Source organism: Lithobates pipiens, unplaced genomic scaffold, assembly GCF_037356315.1.
Source record: "Lithobates pipiens isolate NorthernLeopardFrog02 unplaced genomic scaffold, aLitPip1_a1.2 Scaffold_13, whole genome shotgun sequence".
Taxonomy (NCBI): domain Eukaryota; kingdom Metazoa; phylum Chordata; class Amphibia; order Anura; family Ranidae; genus Lithobates; species Lithobates pipiens.
The window spans coordinates 213,863,840-213,885,950 of record NW_027507718.1 but is presented as its reverse complement, the minus strand read 5'-3'; the positions used below and the strand labels follow the sequence as shown (position 1 = coordinate 213,885,950).

The window sequence follows — 22,111 nt, the reverse complement described above, 5'->3', positions numbered from 1 at the left end:
TGGTGTTTTCTTATTGTTCATTTTAAAATAGTTATTGGTGAAAATTAATGGTCTATAAAATAGGAGTCAAATGTACAAAGTATTTCACATGTATGCCTTTATTCATTCTTATATTTCAAGCTAATGTAGCATGAGCTGAAGCTATAGTAATTACCCTCTGCAATAAATTAAGCATCACTACCACGACAACTACCAGTCACATGCAGAGTTCTAAAAAGCACCTAGATCTCAGTGCTTAAAATTTGATACATATTGTAATGCTCCCAAGAATCCACCCACCCCAATAATAAAAATAATAATAAAACTACAGTATAAGACATATCAAAACACCAAATAGTTACCCTCTAAAGGTATCCAACGATCGCAGCCGCTGCGGCACAGCGGTCCACGTAACCAGATGGGCATCTTGGTTACAGAGATCAGCCCTGCTTGGAGATCCCAGCTCCTTTGGAAACAAATAAAGGTTTTTCTTTCCAAGTAATTAGTCCCAGTCCAGTGTCTAGAAGCTAGTTTACCTGACCTAGAGAACTGGGCATTAAAATATATCTCTATACACACACACACACACACACACACACACACACACACACAAAAAAGTATTTAGTCAGCCGCCAATTGTGCAAGTTCTCCCACTTAAAAAGATGAGAGGCCTGCAATTATCATAGGTATACCTCAACTATGAGAGACAAAAACGTGGAAAAAAAAATCCAAACAATCACATTGTCTGATTTTTGACAGAATTTATTTACAAATTATAGTGGAAAATAAGTATTTGGTCACCTACAAACAAGCAAGATTTCTGGCTCTCACAGACCTGCATCTTCTTCTTTAAGAGGCTCCTCTGTTCCTCTGTCCTCCACTCACCTGTATTAATGGCACCTGTTTGAACTGGTTATCAGTAAAAAAGACACCTGTCCACAGCCTCAAACAGTCACACTCCAAACTCCACTATGGTGAAGACCAAAGAGCTGTCGAAGGACACCAGAAACATAATTGTAGACCTGCACCAGGCTCGCAAGACTGAATCTGCAATAGGCAAGCAGCTGGGTGTGAAGAAATCAACTGCTGGAGCAATAAATTAGAAAACGCAAGAGATACAAGACCACTGATAATCTCCCTCGATCTGGGGCTCCATGCAAGATCTCACCCCATGGGGTCAAAATGATCACAAGAACGGTGAGCAAAAATCCCAGAACCACATGGGGTGACCCGCAGAGAGGTGGGACCAAAAGTAAAAAAAGGCTACCATCTGTAACACTACGCCGCCAGGAACTCAGATCCTGCAGTGCCAGACGTGTCCCCCTGCTTAAGCCAGTACATATCCGGGCCCGTCTGAGGTTTGCTAGAGAGCATTTGGATGATCCAGAAGAGGATTGGGAGAATGTCATATGGTCAGATGAAACCAAAGTAGAACCACAACTCGTCGTATTTGAAGGAGAGAGAAAGCTGAGTCGCAACCAAAGAACACCATATCTACTGTGAAGCATGGGGATGGCAACATCATGCTTTGGGGCTATTTCTCTGCCAAGGGAACCGGACGACTGATCCATGTACCATGAGATTTTAAGTGCAAACCTCCTCCCATCAGCAAGGGTATTGAAGATGAAACGTGGCTGAGTCTTTCAGCATGACAATGATCCCAAACACACCACCCAGGCAACGAAGAAGTGGCCTTCGTAAGAAGCATTTCAAGGTCCTGGAGTTGCCTAGAAGGGTCTCCAGATCTCAACCCCATAGTAAACCTTTGGCGAGAGTTGAAAGTCCGTGTTTCCCAGCGACAGCCCCAATATAAATCACTGCTTTAGAGGAGATCTGCATGGAGGAATGGGCCAAAATACCAGCAACAGTGTGTGACAACCTTGTGAAGACTTACAGAAAATGTTTAACCTCTGTCATTGCCAACAAAGGATATATATCAAAGTATTGAGATGAACTTTTGATATTGACCAAATACATATTTTCCACCATAATTTGCAAATAAATGCTTTAAAAAAAAAAAAAATCAGACAATGTGATTATCTGGATTTCTTTTCCACATTTTGTCTCGCATAGTTGAGATATACCTATGATGACAATTACAGGCCTCATCCTTTTAAGTGGGAGAACTTGCACAATGGTTGGCTGACTAAATACTTTTTTTCCCCCAGTGTAATATAATATATATATATCCCTCCCAAGTTTATTCTTTAAGAACTCATGCAATCCTGTAGGTAAACTCACGTGCAACATCTCCAACAACAGCATAAATGCACTGAAGCAAAGAAATTGTCACTTATAACTTTAGTCAGTGAAGACCCTAAATTAAACAAGTTATGTGTGGGGGAAAAAAAATTAGATAGATAATCTCTCTATATATCCATCTTGTCCTGTGTGTGCAGTTAAGGTGCACAATGCAGACAAGTTGAAGGTGAACAAAACCATTTCAAATCACAGGGAAAGATGAGGAACAGGAAATTAGGCTGGATAGATATAAAGAAATTAAGAATCTTTACTTGATAACAATTGTGTGAATATTATGGTAATTTTTAAATAACTATGTGAAAAGAAAATTCCGGTTTACTTATTTCATCTAGACATGAATGGATATTTAGAATGCACAGGAATTAGCTTTTTAAATGTTTGGATAATTACACAAATAGTGTGAACATATTGATTGCAAAGACTCAATTTTAATTAGGAGAAAACACGCTAGTGTGAATGAGGCCTATGTCTTCTGTTGTGTTGCCATGTACAACAATGGAAATCTCACTCTATTCAAAAGGTGTACTGTAGCTGCTTCTTTTGGTGCAGCATAATGAGTTGTTGGCCCCACAGACTGTAAAATTCATGTACATTTATCTTTAGATGGATTTCTCCAGAAAAAAAAAAAATAAATACGCACACACACACACACACACACATTTATATATATATATATATATATATATATTATATATATATATATATATATATATATATATATATATATTTTTTTTTAAAACACACAATGCATCAAAAAAAGTGCTACAAAACACATGGTTATACTGCAGCACTAGTGTGAACCAAGGCTAAATCATCCTCAAAATATACTATATAAAACTATTCTGTATGGATTCCCGGTTCCTTCTTTCGGGAGCTAGACCATTGTGTTAGCACCTTTATATGGGGCGGCTCCCTTCCTCGCCTGGCGAAGTCTACTTTACGTCTTTCCTGGTATTTTACTGGCCTCCGTCCACTGGTGGTTTGCCTGCTCTCAGACCAATGTGGCTGTATGCTTGGAGGCTGCCCTTCTGGGTTCTCTTAATGAGCTTGGTAACCTGGTATATAGGGGCCTCAAGGCTTATGTTGCCCTCCTGCATCCGACTAGGATGACTCTAGGGTGTGGATAGCTGCTAGGAGGCGGTTTCATAAATCAGGCCATTGGTCACCCTTTCAGCTGCTATGCGGTAACCCCACTCCACCACACTTCCGGTCTATCCCTGCCCCCCCCCCCCCCCAATTATGGGAAAATACAGCATAGCGCTAAGGAACATTATGCCGGCAAGTGTATTACTTTAAAGATATTTCAATTAAATTCAGATTACCTAGATGGATGGATTTTCGTTATCTCCAGGTGCGGCATGCTGGCCTGACCCAGTTCCAGCAATCTGTTACTCTGGCCATGGACCCCATTGAGGAGTTTTTGGGGAAGGAGTCCTTGACGAAGTCTCTCTATGCCCTCTATTTGGTGCTACCCAGTCTTGACTCCCCTAAAATGGAGAGGCTTTGGAAAGAGGATTCCCCCCCCCAGGACAGTTTTAAGCTGGTCATCACCTCCAGACATAAACTGATACAAACTAAAATCCGGCATAGAATCTACTGCACTTCCCAGTGATATAACAGAATCTACCCTCAGAGACCCAGTTTGTGGACAGTGTCATTCAGATACTGGCACATACTTCGATATGTTCTTAACAGTCCCAGGGAAGCGCAGTTTTGGGCACATGTTTTTGAAGTAATTAATGGCCGTCTTCAGCTATCCCTGGTCATGTCACCCAAACTAGCACCATTGGACATACAGGGAATGGATGAGAGGCCTTGATGTGCCAAGCTTTTGATTTTAGTTTATGTACTATGCTAGTGGTCATCAACCCTGTCCTCAGAGCCCATTAACAGGCCAGGTTTTAAGTATTGCCTTGGGGAGATGCAGACTAGAATACGGCAATCACTGAGCAGCAAATGATACCACCTGTGATGCATTTCAGTTATCTTGCAAACCTGGCCTGTTAGTGGGCCCTGAGGAGAGGGGTTGATGACCACTGTACTATGCAAAGAAAGCTATACTGGTATATTGTCCGCATAGTCTGTGTGACCACGTCTCTCTATGTAACCCAATTACCTACTCAACATTTATTGTGTACCGTTCTGTCACATTATGCTTATGTCTATACCATGCCAATGTTCTCAAACTATTATTCAGACCGTGAAATATACCACACACATCTCAAATAGTCTTCACCATGTCTAGATGACTAAATGCACTGAGTTGATGCCATGCGATTGGCCGATTAGCAATTTGTGTTACCAAGCAATTGAATACATGTACCTAATAAAAGTTGCCGGTGAGTACATATATTTTCTGCTCAAATCTGCCTTTTCAAGAACTTTGAAAATTTTTTTTTTTATGCGCCTGGAATTCTGAAAAAGCACTTTTAAAGTCCAAGTATTCTTTAGGTATAAATAGAACTTCGAAAACATAGTAGCATAATTGTCCCTAGTTGAAAAGTACATAAAGAGTGATGCAGTAAAAAAAAATAAAAAAAATAAAATAAAAAGGGTTTTCTTACAGAATTAATGAGTCGGTCCGTTTCAGTAGGATTGATCTGTTGGCATAACCAATTCTGGACAGGGCTCCGCCTACAAAAAGCAGGAAAATAAATAAAATAAAAATAGAGGGAGGCGAACAAGCAGGAACTAAATTAAACGTGCACAAATTTTTATCTTCAAAAAGAATCCTGGATTTCAGGAGTTTGAAACTCCTGGTGCATTTTATGACTAATCCTTCAACATTTAAAACAAGTGCTGCAATCTGTAATTGACTATTTGCTAACCTAAAAGATGAATATAAAAAAATAAAAATTCTAATAAATATTATATTATAAAAGCTCCTTCTGGGTAGCCAAGATCTCCACTGCACCAGTACCACCACCATCGAGTACCACCCACATGCACACCCATCAGGTCAGTATGTATAACCACTTTAGCCCCGGACCAATTTTCAGCCTAAGGACCAGAGGTCCTTTTACAATTTTGCACTGCACTGCTTTAACTGGTAATTGCGCGGTCATGCAATGTTGTACCCAAACGAAATGTACGTCCTTTTCTTCCCACAAATAGAGCTTTCTTTTGATGGTATTTGATTGCCTCTGCGATTTTTATTTTTTGCGATATAAATGGAAAAAGACCGAAAATTGAGAAAAAATGATATTTTCTACATTTTGTTATAAGAAAAAAAATCGAATAAACTAAAATTTTAGTCATACATTTAGGGCAAAATTTATTTAGCCACATGTCTTTAGTAAAAAAAAAAAAAAATGTCAATAAGCGTATATTTATTGGTTTGCGCAAAAGTTATAGCGTCTACAAACTAGAGTACATTTTCTGGAATTTACACAGCTTTTAATTTATGACTGCCTATCTCATTTCTTGAGGTGCTAAAATGGCAGGGCAGTACAAACCCCCCCCAAATGACCCCATTTTGGAAAGTAGACACCCCAAGGAAATTGCCGAAGGGCATGTTGAGCCCATTGAATATTTTTTTTTTGTCCCAAGTGATTGAATAATGACACCAAAAAAAAAAAAAAAAAAAAGTTTAGAAAAAGTTGTCACTAAATGATATACCGTATATACTCGAGTATAGGCCGACCCGAGTATAAGCCGAGGCCCCCAATTTACCCCCAAAAAACTGGGAAACCTATTGACTCGTGTATAAGCCGAGGGTGAGATATGCCTGTCCATCCCTGTGTGTGTGTCCATCCATCCATCCATCCCTGTGTGTGTATGTGTCCATCCATCCCTGTGTGTGTGTGTGTGTCCATCCATCCATCCATCCCTGTGTGTGTGTCCATCCATCCATCCATCCCTGTGTGTGTGTGTGTCCATCCATCCATCCATCCATCCCTGTGTGTGTGTGTGTGTGTGTGTGTGTGTGTGTGTGTGTGTGTGTGTGTGTGGCCTTGTGTGTCCAGCCTACCTGTGTCCCGAGCCTCCGTCCGGTCCCGAGCCTCCGTCCGGTCCCGTCCCGTCCCGAGCCTCCGTCCGGTCCCGTCCCGTCCCGAGCCTCCGTCCGGTCCCGTCCCGTCCCGAGACTCCGTCCGGTCCCGTCCCGTCCCGAGCCGAGCCTCCGTCCGGTCCCGTCCCAGGATCACCGCTCTTCGTCGGCGCCCATTCCCCTGTTCAAATGCCGCGTCTCCCTGTCTGTGATAGGCGGAACACAATTTCCCAGCAGCCTGTATTCCGCCTATCACGGACATCGTCTCATCCTCGTCCGTAGTACGAGGATGAGACGATGTCCGTGATAGGCGGAACACAGACTGCTGGGAAATTCAGTGTTCCGCCTATCACAGGCGAAGGCGGAGCCGGAGGCGCGGCTTTTGAATTATAGAATGGCCGCTGTCTGTCTGCTCGACACGCTGATCGAGCAGGCAGACAGCGATGACTCGAGTATAAGCCGAGGGGGGCACTTTCAGCCTCAAAAAAGAGGCTGAAAATCTCGGCTTATACTCGAGTATATACGGTATTGCTCACACATGCCATAGTTATATGTGGAATTGCACCCCAAAATATATTCTGCTGCTTCTCCTGAGTACGGGGATATCACATATGTGGGACTTTTTGGGAGTCTAGCTGCGTACGGCACCCCGAAAACCAATCACTGCCTTCAGGGTTTCTAAGGGTGCAAATTTTTGATTTCACTTCTCACTACCTATCACAGTTTCTAAGGCCATAAAATGCCAAAATAGCACAAAACCCCCCCAAATGACCCCATTTTGGAAAGTAGACACCCCAAGCTATTTACTGAGAGGCATGTTGAGTCCATGAAATATTTTATATTTTGCCACAAGTTGCAGGAATATTACAATTTTTTTTTTTTTTGCACAAAGTTGTCACTAAATGATATATTGCTCACACATGCTATGGGCATAAGTGAAATTATACCCCAAAATAAATTCTGCTGCTTCTCCCGAGTACGGGGATACCACATATGGGGGACTTTTTGGGAGCCTAGCCACGTACGGGACCCCGAAAACCAAGCACTGCCTTCCGGATTTAAATATAAAACGCTACCAAGCGATCGCAGGGATCAGGCCTGACTCTGCGATCGCTGTAGTTATGTGTTTAGTGTTTTGTAAGTGACAGTGATCGATCGATACTGCACTTGGGTGGGCTGGGCGGAGGGGCAAAACGCAGGTGCTAGCAGGTATCTAGGCTGATCCCGCTAACGATGCGTTTTTTTGGAACCCTAAACTGCTGGGGACGCTAGTATAGATCTGATCAGATATTGATCTGTTCAGATTCTATACCACTACGGGAGGTGTATGCTTTGCGCGTGGGTGTTAGCGGTACTGGCACTAACCTAGCGCTGCCTGGGGCGACGCAGACCCTGACCCTAAAACCTAATTGATATCACCCGCCGGGTGATCAGGGGGATAAACCTTTATTGGGTAATAAATGGTGGGTGCCCTGATGCTATAAAAAGCAAACTAACTAACCAGAGTCACCCGTAACACTTATACGGTGATCACTGGTGAAAGGGTTAACTAGGGGCAATCAGGGGGTTAAAACCATTATTGGGTAGTATATCGGGGTACCTAGCGCTATAAAAACCTGGCGGTGAACCTAAAAAAAATAACTAGCTACCTAGCGACACTAATGCAGCGATCAGAAAAACGATCACTTAGTGACAGTGGCAAAAGGGGGTGAAAGGGTTAATTAGGGGCACTCAGGGGGTTAAACCTTTATTGGGAGGTGGTAGGGGGCTACCCTTGACCTAACACTTTTTACTTTTACAACTGACACTAAATGCAGTGATCAGAAAATAAATGATCACTGCAATCAGTGACACTGACTGGGAGGGGGAGGGGGGTTTGTGTGCCTGTGTGTGCCTACATCTCAGTGTAGTGTTGGTGCACTTACTTTTAGTCTTCTCCTCGTAGTCCGGTCAAAAAGACCGCCCCGAGGAGAATGACATCACTTCCTCCCTGCCTGTGTATACAATACACTGTGGGAGGAAGCTTCTCATTTGCCAGGAGCGATCGAGAGAGGATGGCCAGAAACCAACGGCCATCCCTCATCCCGGATCGCTCCTGCAGCAAAACGGACCGCCGCATCCAGCGGGAGGGGGTCCGATCGGACCCCCCACCCGCTGGAAGGCAAGCACGTACATGTACGTGCTTGTGCCTGTATATGCCATTGTGATGACGTACAATGGCATGCGGCGGTCGTTAAGTGGATAATGTACTTCCAATTCCCCCTAGGAAACATCAGATATGATGTATGTCACCTCCCAAGATCCTCTCTCATGGTGTTCAGGCAAAGAAAAATATGAATGAAGCCTAGGACAGCATACACAATAAAACCATTAAATACTCAAAAAAAGTAGGGCTTTTGTGTTTTTTGTTCTGTTTTTTACTTTAAAAAGGGGTGTTTGCCAACCTGCTCACGCAGATATACTGTGGCAGGTCGGCTCTCCTGCGCAAACTTGTATGTCAGTCCGCAAAAGTAGGATATCGGGCACGTTCGCTCAACACCCGAGCATGCCTGCAGATCCCGCAGACTCAATGTCCACCGGCGACCTTCGACAAAAAGAGGCAGAACGGGGAACTGCCCATTTAAACAAGGCATTTCCCTGCTCTGCCTAGTGACACAACAGATCCAGTTCCCTGTCAGGAACAGTCATGTTTCAGTAAGCCCATCCCCCCTACAGTTAGAACACTGAGGGAACACACTTAACCCTTCCCTGCCTGTGTCCTTTTTACATTTGGTCAACAAAAAAAAAAAAATGCACTGATCAATGTAATAAGGTCGCCGGTCCCCAAAAAGTGTCATTTGGATTCAGATGTGCCCGCCGCAACGTCCCAGTCCTAGATAAAAAATAAAATAAAAAATCCCCAATTCAATCCCATAGTTTGACGCAATAACTTTTTTTTTTAACAAAAATATGTAGAAGAAAATATATCGGCCTAAACCGATGAATACATTTGTTTATTTATTTATTTATTTTTTTAGATATGTATTCTAAAGTTTTCAAAATTGTCGCTCTTTGTTTATAGCGCAAAAAATAAAAACCGCAGAGGTGATCAAATACCACTAAAAGAGAGATTTATTTCTGGGGGGGGGGTTTAGGGTCAATAATGTTTGGGTACATTGTTGCACGTGCAATTTTCAGTTAAAGCAACGCAGTGCCGTGTCGTTAAAAATGCTCTAGTCATTAAGGGGAAAAAAGCTTCCGGGGTTGAAGTGGTTAATGTGGTCAGGGAAATCTTAACTTTAAAAAAAAAAAAAAAAACACCTGTCCAGGATTCTGAAGTTCAGCTTTAACCACCTCAGCTCTGGAAGGTTTACCCCCCTCATGACCAGGTCATTGATTTGGCACTGTGCTACTTTAACTGTCAACTGTGCGGTCATGCGACGGTGTACTCAAATAATATGTATGCCTTTTTTCCCACAAATGGAGCTTTCTTTTGTTTTGTTTTTTTGCTATAAAATGCATACCCAAGTAAAAAAGCTAATTTCTCCATAAAATTTAGGTCAATATGTATTCTACTTTATAATTTTGGCAAAAAATAAATAAAAAAATCCCAATAAGCGTATATTGATTGGTTTGCGCAAAAAAATTATAGCGTCTGGGATATTTTATTTTTTATTTTTTACCAGTAATCAGTGACTTCTAACGGGACTGCGACATTGCGCCGGACAAATCAGACACCAAGTGACACTTTTGGGGACCAGTGACACCAATTCAGTGCTAAATAATATGCACTGTAGCTGCACTAATGATACTGGCAGGGGAGGGGTTAACATCAGGGGAAATCAAATGGTTAAAAGGTGTTCCCTGGGAGTGCTTTCTAACTGGGGGGGGGGGGGGTGCTTCTACTGTAAGAAGACAGACAAGATCAGTCTTCTCTTGTCACAGAATGGTGACCTGTGTGTATTGACGGGTGTGCCGGACTCGCTGATTGGCTCCCGCTGTGTCCGATCACAGTGGGGGGGGGGGGGGTCGCCAAAAGGTCCACACCCCAGACCTGGAAATTTTGGATTTTACAGGTATGTGATTTTGCGCTAAGGGGCCGCCCTGCTGCAGTATATGTAAGTGGGGCAGTCCTGAAGCAGTTAAACTAAGCGACATCACTGTGATAATCAGAATAGGAGAATTTGTATTGCGTTTTTCCACGGTAATGGCAAGAAATGCACAGCTAAAATTAAAAATGACATTTTGGGCCGGTTTTTCTTTGATTGGGATTAAAGTGATTGTAAAGTCTTGTTTTTTTTTTTCTCTAAAAACAAACATGGTATACTTACCTGCTCTGTGAAATGGTTTTGCACAGAGCAGCCCTGATCCTCCTCCTCGGGTCCCTCTTCAGCTCTCCTGGCCCCGCACAGCAAGCAGCTTGCTATGGGGGCACCGGAGCCAAGACACAGCTCAGTGTGTTCATTCAGTCGTGACCTGGCCCCTCTCTGATTGGCTGACTTTAATTGACATCATCAAGAGCCAATGGCGCCGCTGTGTCTCAGCCGATCAGGAGGAGCGTCCCAAACGGCCAAGGAACTCAAAGACATCACTGGAGAGAGATGGGGCTCAGGTAAGTATTAGGGGGGCTGCTGCACACAAAAGGTTTATCTTAATTCATACAATGCATGAACGATAAACCTTCTGCCTTTACAACCTCTTTAAAGAAATAACCATTTACCACCAAATTTGTCCTCAGGGAAAAAATAAAGCATAATCCACCTGGATACACCAAGTAGTTGCGATATGTACAGGTTTAATAGCATGTCAAAGTTTCAAGACTGGGTTCAAGCTTGGGGGTCAATATGGCTCTTTTATTTGTAATTATTTTTTACTCAATATTTGTATGCAAAAGTTCCTATTGATCAGAAGAAGAGTACACCTGCCACAGCTCACTTAAAATATTCTATGGGTACAAATCAATGATTTCTGCCCTGGTGGAGGGTGCTTGGTCAAATTTGGTGTTTCAGTTTAAAAGAAACTTCTCTGCATTCACAATGGTAAACATTTCGCACACTCACATTAAACACACATGTCAAGCATGACAAGAAACCTTCAGCAATGTATAACAGATTGATTCAGAGGATTGCAAATGAATCAGAGATCATGATGGCATTTACAGCTGCATAAAGAGGAACTGCAAATGCTCATACTACACAATATTATATTCTTCCTGTTTTATAAATCGTAAACATAGATATGCATAAAGAGGAACTGCAAATGCTGATCCTACACAATATTATATTCTTCCCGTTTTATAAATCGTAAACAGATATAAAAAAAAAAAATAAAAAAAATAAAAACAGCCAACAGGTTTCTTTTGAAAGATTGCATAAACTTGTATTAGGAAAAATTTTGATTTTGTTAAAAAGAGGAAGGGTAAATATGCTACAGACTAATCGTTCCGTTGATATCAGCATTCACTTTGTGATAGTTTTGGATAAAGTAGGCATGTGTGAAAAATTCACAGGTTTTTCCATCCATATCAGATTGGAGAGAATCACTTTGAATTCTTGGCCCATAGACCCAATTGGAATTAAGAGGAAATAAGAAAAGACTGACACATAGGCAAGTTTCACACTGAGGCGCTGGCGGTAAAGCAGCGCTATATTTAGCACTCTAGCGCCTGCAAAGTGCCTCAGTGTGAAAGGGGCCATATTCTAACTGAATTCAGTGAAAGTTGTGTGAATCTTGTAGGAGGAGAACATTTATAAAAATGGACCCCATACTGATTACCGTATATACTCGAGTATAAGCCGAGATTTTCAGCCTCTTTTTTGAGGCTGAAAGTGCCCCCCTCGGCTTATACTCGAGTCATCGCTGTCTGCCCGCTCGATCAGCGTGTCGAGCAGACAGACAGCGGCCATTCTATTCAAAAGCCGCGCCTCCGGCTCCGCCTTCGCCTGTGATAGGCGGAACACTGAATTTCCCAGCAGCCTGTGTTCCGCCTATCACGGACATCGTATCATCCTCGTACTACGGACGAGGATGATACGACGTCTGTGATAGGCGGAACACAGGCTGCTGGGAAATTCAGTGTTCCGCCTATCACAGGCGAAGGCGGCGGCGCAGCTTTTGAACTTTACAATGGCCGCCGACGAAGAGGGCACGGGACGGCACGGCACGGGACGGGACGGGGGCAAGGCACGACACAGGACGGATGCAAGGAGGCAAGGCACGGCACGGGACGGAGGCAAGGAGGCAAGGCACGGGACGGAGGCTCGGGACAAAGGTAGGCTGGACACACACACACACACACACACACACACACACACACACACACACACACACACATGGATGGAGACACACACAGGGATGGATGGATGGATGGATGGAGACACACACACACAGGGATGGATGGATGGATGGATGGAGACACACACACACAGGGATGGATGGATGGATGGATGGATGGAGACACACACACACAGGGATGGATGGATGGATGGACACACACACACACAGGGATGGATGGACGGACACACAGGGATGGACGGACACACAGGGATGGACGGACACACAGGGATGGACGGACACACAGGGATGGACGGACACACACACACAGGGATGGACAGGCATGTCTCACCCTCGGCTTATACACGAGTCAATAAGTTTGCCAGTTTTTTTGGGGGTAAATTGGGGGCCTCGGCTTATATTCGGGTCGGCCTATACTCGAGTATATACGGTATATCTCCGCTGGAAGGATTTACAGATAGCAATAAAAACCTAGCAGATAATCCCTCACCGCTATTAAAAAAAGCTTTTTTTTGGCTATTCATACTTACCTAGGTGAATGTAGCATCAGACAGATGCTGCATCTGTCCCCTGCTGCCTCTTCACTTAGAAGAGCCACCGAACACCGCAGATAGCTCGGTTCTCTTAACACCCACCCCGAAAGCAGAGAGCTGCTGCCCGTCCGTCAGCATCTCTGCTGCTCCATGCTCACTGGAGCACTGAGCTGTGGAGGAGTGGGAAGCGGCCATCTCAGCAGCTCGCTGAGAGGCTGAGACTGCCATCTGTCCAGGCAGCTGGCGGATCCAGACTTCCTAAGTCGGGATAACGCACTGTCTGGACTAATCCTGTTGACATTAGCGGAGAGCGGACTCTCTGCTGAAAATGGGTCACAGGAGCGCAAAATGAATTGCACTCCTGTGACCCTTAGGAGAAGCGCAACCTAAAAATCTCAGGCTGGACTTCTTTAAAACCAAAGTTTTGGCTTTGATACACTAATTGTATGCCACAGTCACCCTACTTAGAGCACCTAACATACAATTCAAGTAAATTGAACAGATACTCCATGTAGTAGTACCTGCCAAAACAGCAGCCAACAGATAAATCATGGCATTTTAAAACCATTTATCCCCAAATTATCCTCACACAAAAGTAAAGTTTGCCTTTTTTTGTAGTTTTAACAGAGTAAGTATAGAGATTTTATTTTGTTGACATACCTTAACAAAAACGATCCCACGGTGAGGACAAAAAAGATTGCCACGTAGACAAAAAATGCTATAACAATAGCTGCGGGGGGGAAAAAAAAAAAAAAGGAAAATTTAGTATCAGTTTTTAGATTTACATGTTCATTCACTTGCATCAGGCTTCATTCTCAGGTGCCTATACACACACACACACACACAGTAGGCTTGATGTTGAAGATTCCGTGGCCTTGTATGGCAGGTGCAGAAATCTCCACTTCATCTGCTTTGACTGGGGCCTGACAAGATCTAAAAATGTATGTGTACACACACTCACACTTTTATCTATTCAAGTAAATAAAGAAAGTAGCTACCCACTCTTACTTGCTCCCAAGATGGACTGTGGAATTTGAGGTGTGCATAGGAGCAGTGCCCAGGACCACAAATAACATTCAGTGCTTGTTTCAAACAAAGGGAAGCATGAGACAAAGGGAGTGGTTCAGGATATTGCATGTTCCTGCTGCAATAAAGAGCATGGCTGCTCAGTTTGTCACGGCAACTCTTTCGTTTTGGTTTAACCACTTGCCGAATGACAGCTGCACAACTCTGGGAGGGCGTACGTTGATGAATTCCCAGAATCCTGCTCCAAAGTGCCCCCGGGAACATCCGGATCATGGTAAATGCCCACTGATATCGGCCATTTACCACGCAATTGCTCCGTCAAAATGACGGAGCGATCACTAGTAAACAAACCAGCGTTACGTCAGGTTCCTCTCTCCCCTCCCTGTACCTATTGGTACAGTGTGAGGGGAGAGATCGGTGGCAGCAGCGCTGTGAGCTGAATATGTAGTACCCACAGAACTGCTCTGTGCCCATTCCAGCCTCCCATCCATACTCTGCATGCCCATCCATACACAGCATGCCACATCAGTTATCATCCATGTCACTACAGTGCCTCAGAAAAGTAATAGGTAGTCAAATTAGATTTGAAACGTATGCCCCCAGAACACATGATGGTGCTCCCTGCATGTTGGACCTCTGTATGTGGCCATGCTGTGGAAAAGTCTCACACATGTGGTATCGCCGTACTCAGGAGTAGGAGAATCTAATTTGGGGTGTCATTTTTGGTATGCACATGCTATGTGTTAGAAACGTTGTGTAAAAAATAAATACATAAAAAAATAAAGCGTTTTCATTTTCTTTACACATTTTCCAAAACTTGTAGAAAAAAAAAAAAAATATGACATGTTCAAAAGACTCAATATGCCTCAGATTGTAGATTGGGTTGTTTTCTTCCAAAATTGGGTCTTTTTTGGGGCGTTTCCATTGTCCTGGTGCTCCAGGGCCTTCAAAAGTGTAATAGGTAGTCAAGAAACGATATGTGTAATTTATGCTCCAAGAACGCCTGATGGCGCTCCCTGCATGTTGGGCCTCTGTATGTGGCTACGCTGTGTAAAATTCTCACACATGTGGTATCGCCACACTCAGGAGGAATTGTAGAATGTGTTTTGGGGTGCAATCTGTGCTATGCATATGCTGTGTGTGAGAAATAACCTGGTAATATAACAATTTGGTGGGGGTGGGGGGGGGGACCACACAATAAATAAGTAATCTTGATTTTGCAAAGAATTGTGGGGGGAAAAAAAATTACAACTTCAAAAAACTCACAATGCCTCTAACTAAATACCTTGGCATGTCTACTTTCCAAACGGGGGTCATCTGTGGGGTATTTGTACTTTCCTGGCTTGTTAGGGTCTCAAGAAATGAAATAGGCTGTCAGTAACTCAGGTGTGATCAATTTCAGGATATTAGCACCATAGCTTGTGGACTCTAACTTTCACAAAGACCAAATAACATACAGCGATTTGGGTCATTTTTACCAAAGATATGTAGCAGTATAAACTTTGGTCAAAATATATGAAGAAAAAATTACTAAATTTGCTAAATTTTATAACAAAACAAAGAAAATGCCTTTTTTTTTTTAAACAGAAATGCGCTATTCTGCTAAAAAATAAATAAATAAAAAAAAACATCCACTGAAGTCTATGGAACCAAAAAACGGGGGGGGGAGAGAAAGAGGAGTCCCTGGCCCTTTCCATAAAATGCACAGATGTGAAATACATCCATAGGAAACCATGTTAAATGGACTGTGGTGTGTTTCTGCAAAACTGAAAAAGCGCTAAACAAAATGCATAGGTGTGACCCAGGGCTCAATGGAGAGCAGATAATGTTTCACTAAAGAGAACCTGCCACAGACATTGGGGTTGATTTACTGAAACTGGAGAGCACAAAAAATGCATGGTAGTCAGCTTCTAACTTCAGTTTGTTCATTTAAAAGGGGGTTGTGAACCCTAAATGTTTTTCACCTTTTGTAGTACAGCAGACCACCCCCCCCCCCCTCTTTACTTACTTGAACTCGATCGTTTCAGCGACGAGGAGAGCAGATCCAGCTGCTTTCTTGGGTTCTCATTGGCTGGATTGATAGCAAGAGCATGGTCTCCCGCTGAAATCAAAGCCAGTACACATAGTCCTGCACTGTCGGTGGCAGCGTGTCCCTGAGACACAGCACGTCAACGACAGGGGTGAACAGCCATTACGCATGGCTTTACCGCGTGATCAAGCAACGGCTGATCCCACATGGTACTGCCCACTTAAAGACAGCGCATGATCGGGAGCGTGCTGAGTGGGCAGGTCAGTGGCAGCATGTCCCCAGAAACACAGCTCATCACCGAGCATGGTAAACAGCCAATGGCTGGCGGCTGTTTACCACGTGATCAGCTGTGCTCCATTCACAGCCAATCACAAAATCTAAACACAGACTGGCAACTAGCTGTTACCGGCTTTATCACTCCTTGCACACCCATCAGCAAAATGACCAAAAAAAAAAAAGTTTAAAGCAGTGAGGAGTTCCAGAGCCTACCCATGACTAATGAGCGCAGCAGGGAGTCCTCAGGTTCAAATACCAATTCCAATTCTGAATCAAATTCAGCATTTTAACCGATCAATAGTGGACCGGCAAACGAATCAGAGGAAGAATGGGTCCCTCCTAAAAGGGAATGTCGCTCTGGAAACCAGGAAGCTGCCAGCTATAGACCGCAGGATCAAAGTCCCAGGCACAGCGCTGCAGCCAGCAATAGACCCCCCTGCCGCATCACGCCCAAGTACCAGCACAGGAACTTCAAATCCCCTCCAACTACCAGCACTGGAGTGTCACATCCTCCAAGAGCCAGGGCCGCTACATATCTCCCAGATGGTCTTGCAAACCCAACATGGCTGCCCTCCGACTCAGACTCAGCAAGTATTCCGTCTTTCACCACACAGTCAGGTGTGCAAGCCAATACCCCAAATTTCACAGAAATGTACTGTTTTTATCCGTTTTTGCATGACACTGTGCTGCAATTTATCCAGACCAATCTATATGCCCAGCAGCATATGGCCAACAACCTCCAATCATCATATCCCTGTACATTTGGGTAGAGAGATTTGACTGGAGAAGGAAGAACAACTGGTCCACCAAACCCATGCCTATTTTTTTCTGCTGTAATGTCCAGGTCCCAATACTAGATGGCTATGCATTTCCTTCACTTCAGTGGCAACACCCAGTACCATCCAAAAATGATATTTTTCCCCCGAAGATTTGCAGAACGCTATGTCCCTGATCAACATATGTGTAGATGAGTCCCTGGTGCCCTTTTCAGGCCCGCTAGAAATAAAATATATTCCTAACAAAATGGGCAGATACGGAGTGACATTTTATAAGCTTTGCGAGAGAGAGTCACGGGAGATCTTTATGCGCCCCGCATATATGAAGGAAGAGATTGGATATAAACGACTAAATGCTTCAGCCCTGTTTGTCACTAAGGTGGACCCATTTCTGGTACAAGTAGCAATTTATCTCATCCATTTATAACACATACATAATCTACACCAAATCCACAGAAAGCCCCACCCACTTCCTAAAATTCACTGAAGTTGTCACGTGTCCTATCAACAAAGAACCCCCCCAGAAAACCTATGCCTGATGCCGTTAGACTTCATGAGCGCCACTTCCCAGACAACATTCTACCATCAGAAGCAGGCCCAAGACGCAAGGAAAAAATAAAAAATAAATGAAGAGGAGGATGCCACGTATGCAGCAAAAAAAAGGCTTTCGAAGAGATAACAGCTACCATTGTCCCTCCTAACCCAGCCTTTGCATTGGTGAATGTTTCCGATTATCACACATTCCCAAAATATTAGCCCATATTTTTAACCATTTACCAATTTATTATTTGTGCTGACCAATTTCCACGCTTCCTCAAATAACCATGCCACTGCCTTCCACGTGAACTTACCCTGGCCCGTTTTCTGACTATGCCTCACCCTACCACTTGGGCTGATCTGTTGCCCTGCTACTGTAGTAAGCAGGGGTCTCACATATGTGAGGAGCTCCAGAATTGTTTTTCCGGATGAAGAAAACAAATGTGTTTGTTTTCTCAGCGTTTCGTAATTTCCAGATTAAAGCGGAGGTCCACCCTAAAGTGGACCTTCCGCTCATTGGAATCCTCCCCCCCTCCGGCGCCACAATTGGCACCTTTCAGGGGGGAGGGGGCTGCAGGTACCTGTACAGTACAGGTATCTGCACCCACTTCCGGCGTAGATTCTGCAGAAGGTACGCCCCTTTCCGAAAGTCCCCCGCTGCCTGCTGGGAAACACACGCATCCCAGAGACAGCGGGGACCATCCTTACTGCGCAGCGCGACTCGCGCATGCGCAGTAGGGAACCGGAAATGAAGCCGAAAGGCTCCACTTCCTGATTCCCATACCCAAGATGGCTGTGGCAGCACCCGAGAGACGATCGAGAGATCGGCTTCGGGTGCCGACATCGCGGGCGTGCTGGGCAGGTAAGTATCACTATTTTAAAAGTCAGCAGCTGCAGTATTTGTAGCTGCTGGCTTTAAAAAAAAAAAAAAAAAAAAAAAAAAAAAAAAAAAAAACACGGACTCCCGCCTTTAAGGTCTGGAGTCCGGAGTCTTCAAAGATTTAGGTGGGCGAAGCCTGTGTCCAGGTCTTACCCGATTGAGGCCCTCAGCCTGCTGCCAACTTACTGCCATCATGCCTCTACCTGCCGCATGAACTGACCACACCTCTGCCTGCTACCTGGACTATGGAAATTAGATGTAGCAAGAGGCATTATTTTTATGATGGGCTGGAGTGGTACAATAATGAGTGTCTGCAGGTACCAGAACCAATATTATGGCTGTGCTGGCTGTCTCTGGCTAGACAATTGGCATGGACAAATGCTTTGGCTGCGCTGACAATATTTCTGCCTGCTGCCTGGATAATTACTGTTGTCGCTAAGCACATCCCCGCCCGCTTGCCTGGACCAATTGTCTCCTCTGTACCCTTTCCTCAATAGAATTTATTTTGGAGTGCGGATTTGCAGTGCATTTCGGCCGCTAGCGGCCGAGAACGGGTTAAAACGCCCGCATAGTGCTGTTTTGCCAGCACTGCCCCATTGATTTCAATGGGGAGTAGCGGTAAACACACCGCTCCAAAGAAGCTGCTGGCAGGACTTTTCCTGACATCCTGCCAGCGCACCACTCCGGTGTTAAAGCCCTCAGGGCTTTCACACTGGAATGAATGGTGCAGCAGTTTGAGGGCAGATTGCAGGTGGTATTTCTAACGCTATATCGCATGCAAAACACCCTCGGTGTGAAAGGGCTCTTAGAGCTAAAACGCCTTAAAACTGCTTCAGTGTGAAAGGGGTCTTAGAGTGGTATAGAGGTTAGAATTTCTGACAATGTTTTTACTGGATGTCTGTGCCTTGCTGTTCCATGGACAGGAAGTGATGCAAAAAAATCTCCCAAATGAGGTCATAGACAGCAATAAAAAATCTGTTAATTTTAAACACATTATGCAAAACATATTTTGCCTGCAGCAATTTCCTAGGTCTGAGCCTCAGCAAAGTATTGCAGGCAGTCTTAATATTTTCACAACTGGCTCAATGACAGCCTACATAACTCTTCAAGTACAGGTCTTATTAAACTCAGAGGCCCAAAGTCTGCTCTACCTACATAAGATAAAACAAAGAAAAGTGGTAATAAACTGTTTATTTTTCATTTAACCACCTAAGGATCGGGCCTATTTTTCAAACTTTAAAATTACTTAGAACCCCATTACTTAGAATAGACGGCCTGTTAAAACTGTGGTATTTTGGCTGAGAAAACAGGAACGATAGAACAGCTTGGGAAACCTCTTAAGCGTCTGCAAATAAAACTTCTACTGTGGGACCCATACGAGCTCATCTATTGGAAAACGATAGAGGAACAATGTCCTGGAAGGGTCAAGTTTGACCATTGCCCTATCCCTTCTTTTTGGTTTTTCATATTTGTCTGTATATAGAATATATCTGATTGACTGACCACTAAAGGGAGGAGTAACAGCTTGGGAACAATATGAATGATACATTAGTGGGGAAAACTCTGTAGCTGTTCATATTCTGATTACCTTGGTGGATGCACATAAAAAGTTACCTGATAAGTCAGTACTTGGAAGCGTGTGGAAGAATGCCTGGATTAGATAAGGTTGGTTACGGTTTCGAATCTGCATCTGTCTGTGAATTAATCTGTCTAACGGACAATATATACAATATATACCGGAGTAACTGTCAGGAATAGCACAAATTCCATAATTGCTCTGAAAACCCTTGGCTGGCTCGTACAAGGTTTACTACAGTGGAAATTTAAACAAGGCTATCAGGAGGGATAGCATTAGGAAATATAGAGGAACGATTGCGGAGGCGGAGCTATGACGTAGGAGACAGGCGTGCGTCCGTCCGTCCGAGCGCCCGTCCGAGCCTCCCGAGGCCCCTGCTCTACCTCCCTCCACCACGCACCTCCCCATGACCCCATAGCCTGAGGCCGCGCGCTCCCGAGACACCGCTCCGATTCGGGCTGACTTTTCGCCCATCGCGGCTCCGAGGACCAGGAACCGGCCCTGCCAAACTTAGCTGCAGCCCACGCCAGCGGAAAGGCTGCCCAGGAACACAGCGGTGGAGCTCTTTAAGACGCTGACATACGGCGGGACGGGACCTGGGCTGCATACCCTGAACGGAGGCGAGGATCCCTGCTGGAATCCACCGGAGCACAAGAAGAGGCTGACATAAGGTGCTACACATACGGCAGAGCGGTAAGGCAAGCAGTTGGATGGGGATGCAGGGGGAGTTTCTGCTGGATTGGTGAGAGGTGAGAGGCATGGACATGGACGCTATGCTAGATAAGGGGAGATACCCCTAGGTAAATTGGAGCCTACCCTACCCTACTTCTTTTTGCCCCTAAGGAATAAACTGATTTGACAGAATAATATATGGAATGACTGCTAGAACTGGCTCTACATTTTTACTGCTACCAGGGGAGAGAAAAGGAAAAAGATTATTGATAACTAAAGGGAGTTTTCCCGGAAATCCCCTCCCCCCTGGCTACAAGGGACAGCTTCTTTTGTATACAATCACCCATACAAAAATTGCATGAGGAAATTTGTTATGTTATTAACAACAGTCGCTGGAGGAGTCTAAATGCTGCTGTAAGAGCCCCTGCTGTTGACAAGCTGATTTACACTCTCCTGAGTTTTTTTTTTTTTCTTTTTTTTTTTCTGGAGAGTATATGGGAAACATATTCTATGGATTAAAGAATGTATAACATGGGTATATTCTATAGACATTGCTAATTAATAGTAGTAGCCCAATATAGAGAAGAGGAAGTAGCGGAACAGAAAGGAGAAAGAAGAAGGGAAAAAAAAAAAAAAAAAAACTTTCCTCTTTTTTTTTTTTTTTTCTCCATCAAACGGCCTTTTTAAATAATTTTTTTTTCGGGTATCTGGAATTGAACAACACCTGAGACATCAGGATAGAGGACTCATCGGTTATTGTATAATAACCCCCCCCCCTGTTTTTTTTTTTTTTTTTTTTTTTTTTTGTGGACATTTGGGTTGACAAAATTTAATTGGTACTGACCACCACCAAACGAATGTAATAACATAATAACATTGGGATTGTTGTTTTTGGGGTAGGTGGGTTTTTTGAAGGGGAGCTATATAAAGTGGCTGTAAAGATTTATGCCGATATTTTGAATAGGAGGAAGGGAATCAAGTTTTGATAGGTCTGCCAGGATGAGAGGGAAAGCAGGCAAGACAAATAAACAAGTAACCCCCACCGCAAGCCCGGTCGGAATTCAAAAATATATGGCCGCGAACACTAGTATAAGGGCAGAAGAAGAGGCTGTTAGCCCCAGGATGGAAAAACTGCTCCGCCCGGGCCCAAGCAGACAGAGGGGAGAAGATAGCAGAGGGACAAAAAACCCGGTCATTAAGTCAACTGAATTAAAAAAAAAAAAAAAATAGCGCAAACTTACATAGTGGGGATAGTAGTCAGAATGAAGCTCAAGGAAGGGAGGGGTTAGAACATCTAGAGGCAG

The 22,111-nt window shown here is 44.0% G+C and overlaps 1 protein-coding gene across 2 annotated transcripts in view; it reads right to left on the bottom strand.

The window, feature by feature from the left end:
- HGSNAT (heparan-alpha-glucosaminide N-acetyltransferase) overlaps nucleotides 1–22,111 on the bottom strand; it is a 71,436-nt gene that overhangs the window by 23,313 nt on the left and 26,012 nt on the right. For both annotated transcript variants that reach the window (XM_077476191.1, XM_077476192.1), the window contains 3 exons: nucleotides 13,696–13,765; nucleotides 4,806–4,875; nucleotides 342–445 (listed from right to left, as the gene is read on the bottom strand). In XM_077476191.1, the coding sequence (XP_077332317.1) occupies nucleotides 342–445; nucleotides 4,806–4,875; nucleotides 13,696–13,765 (244 nt within the window). The remainder of the gene's footprint in view (nucleotides 1–341; nucleotides 446–4,805; nucleotides 4,876–13,695; nucleotides 13,766–22,111) is intronic.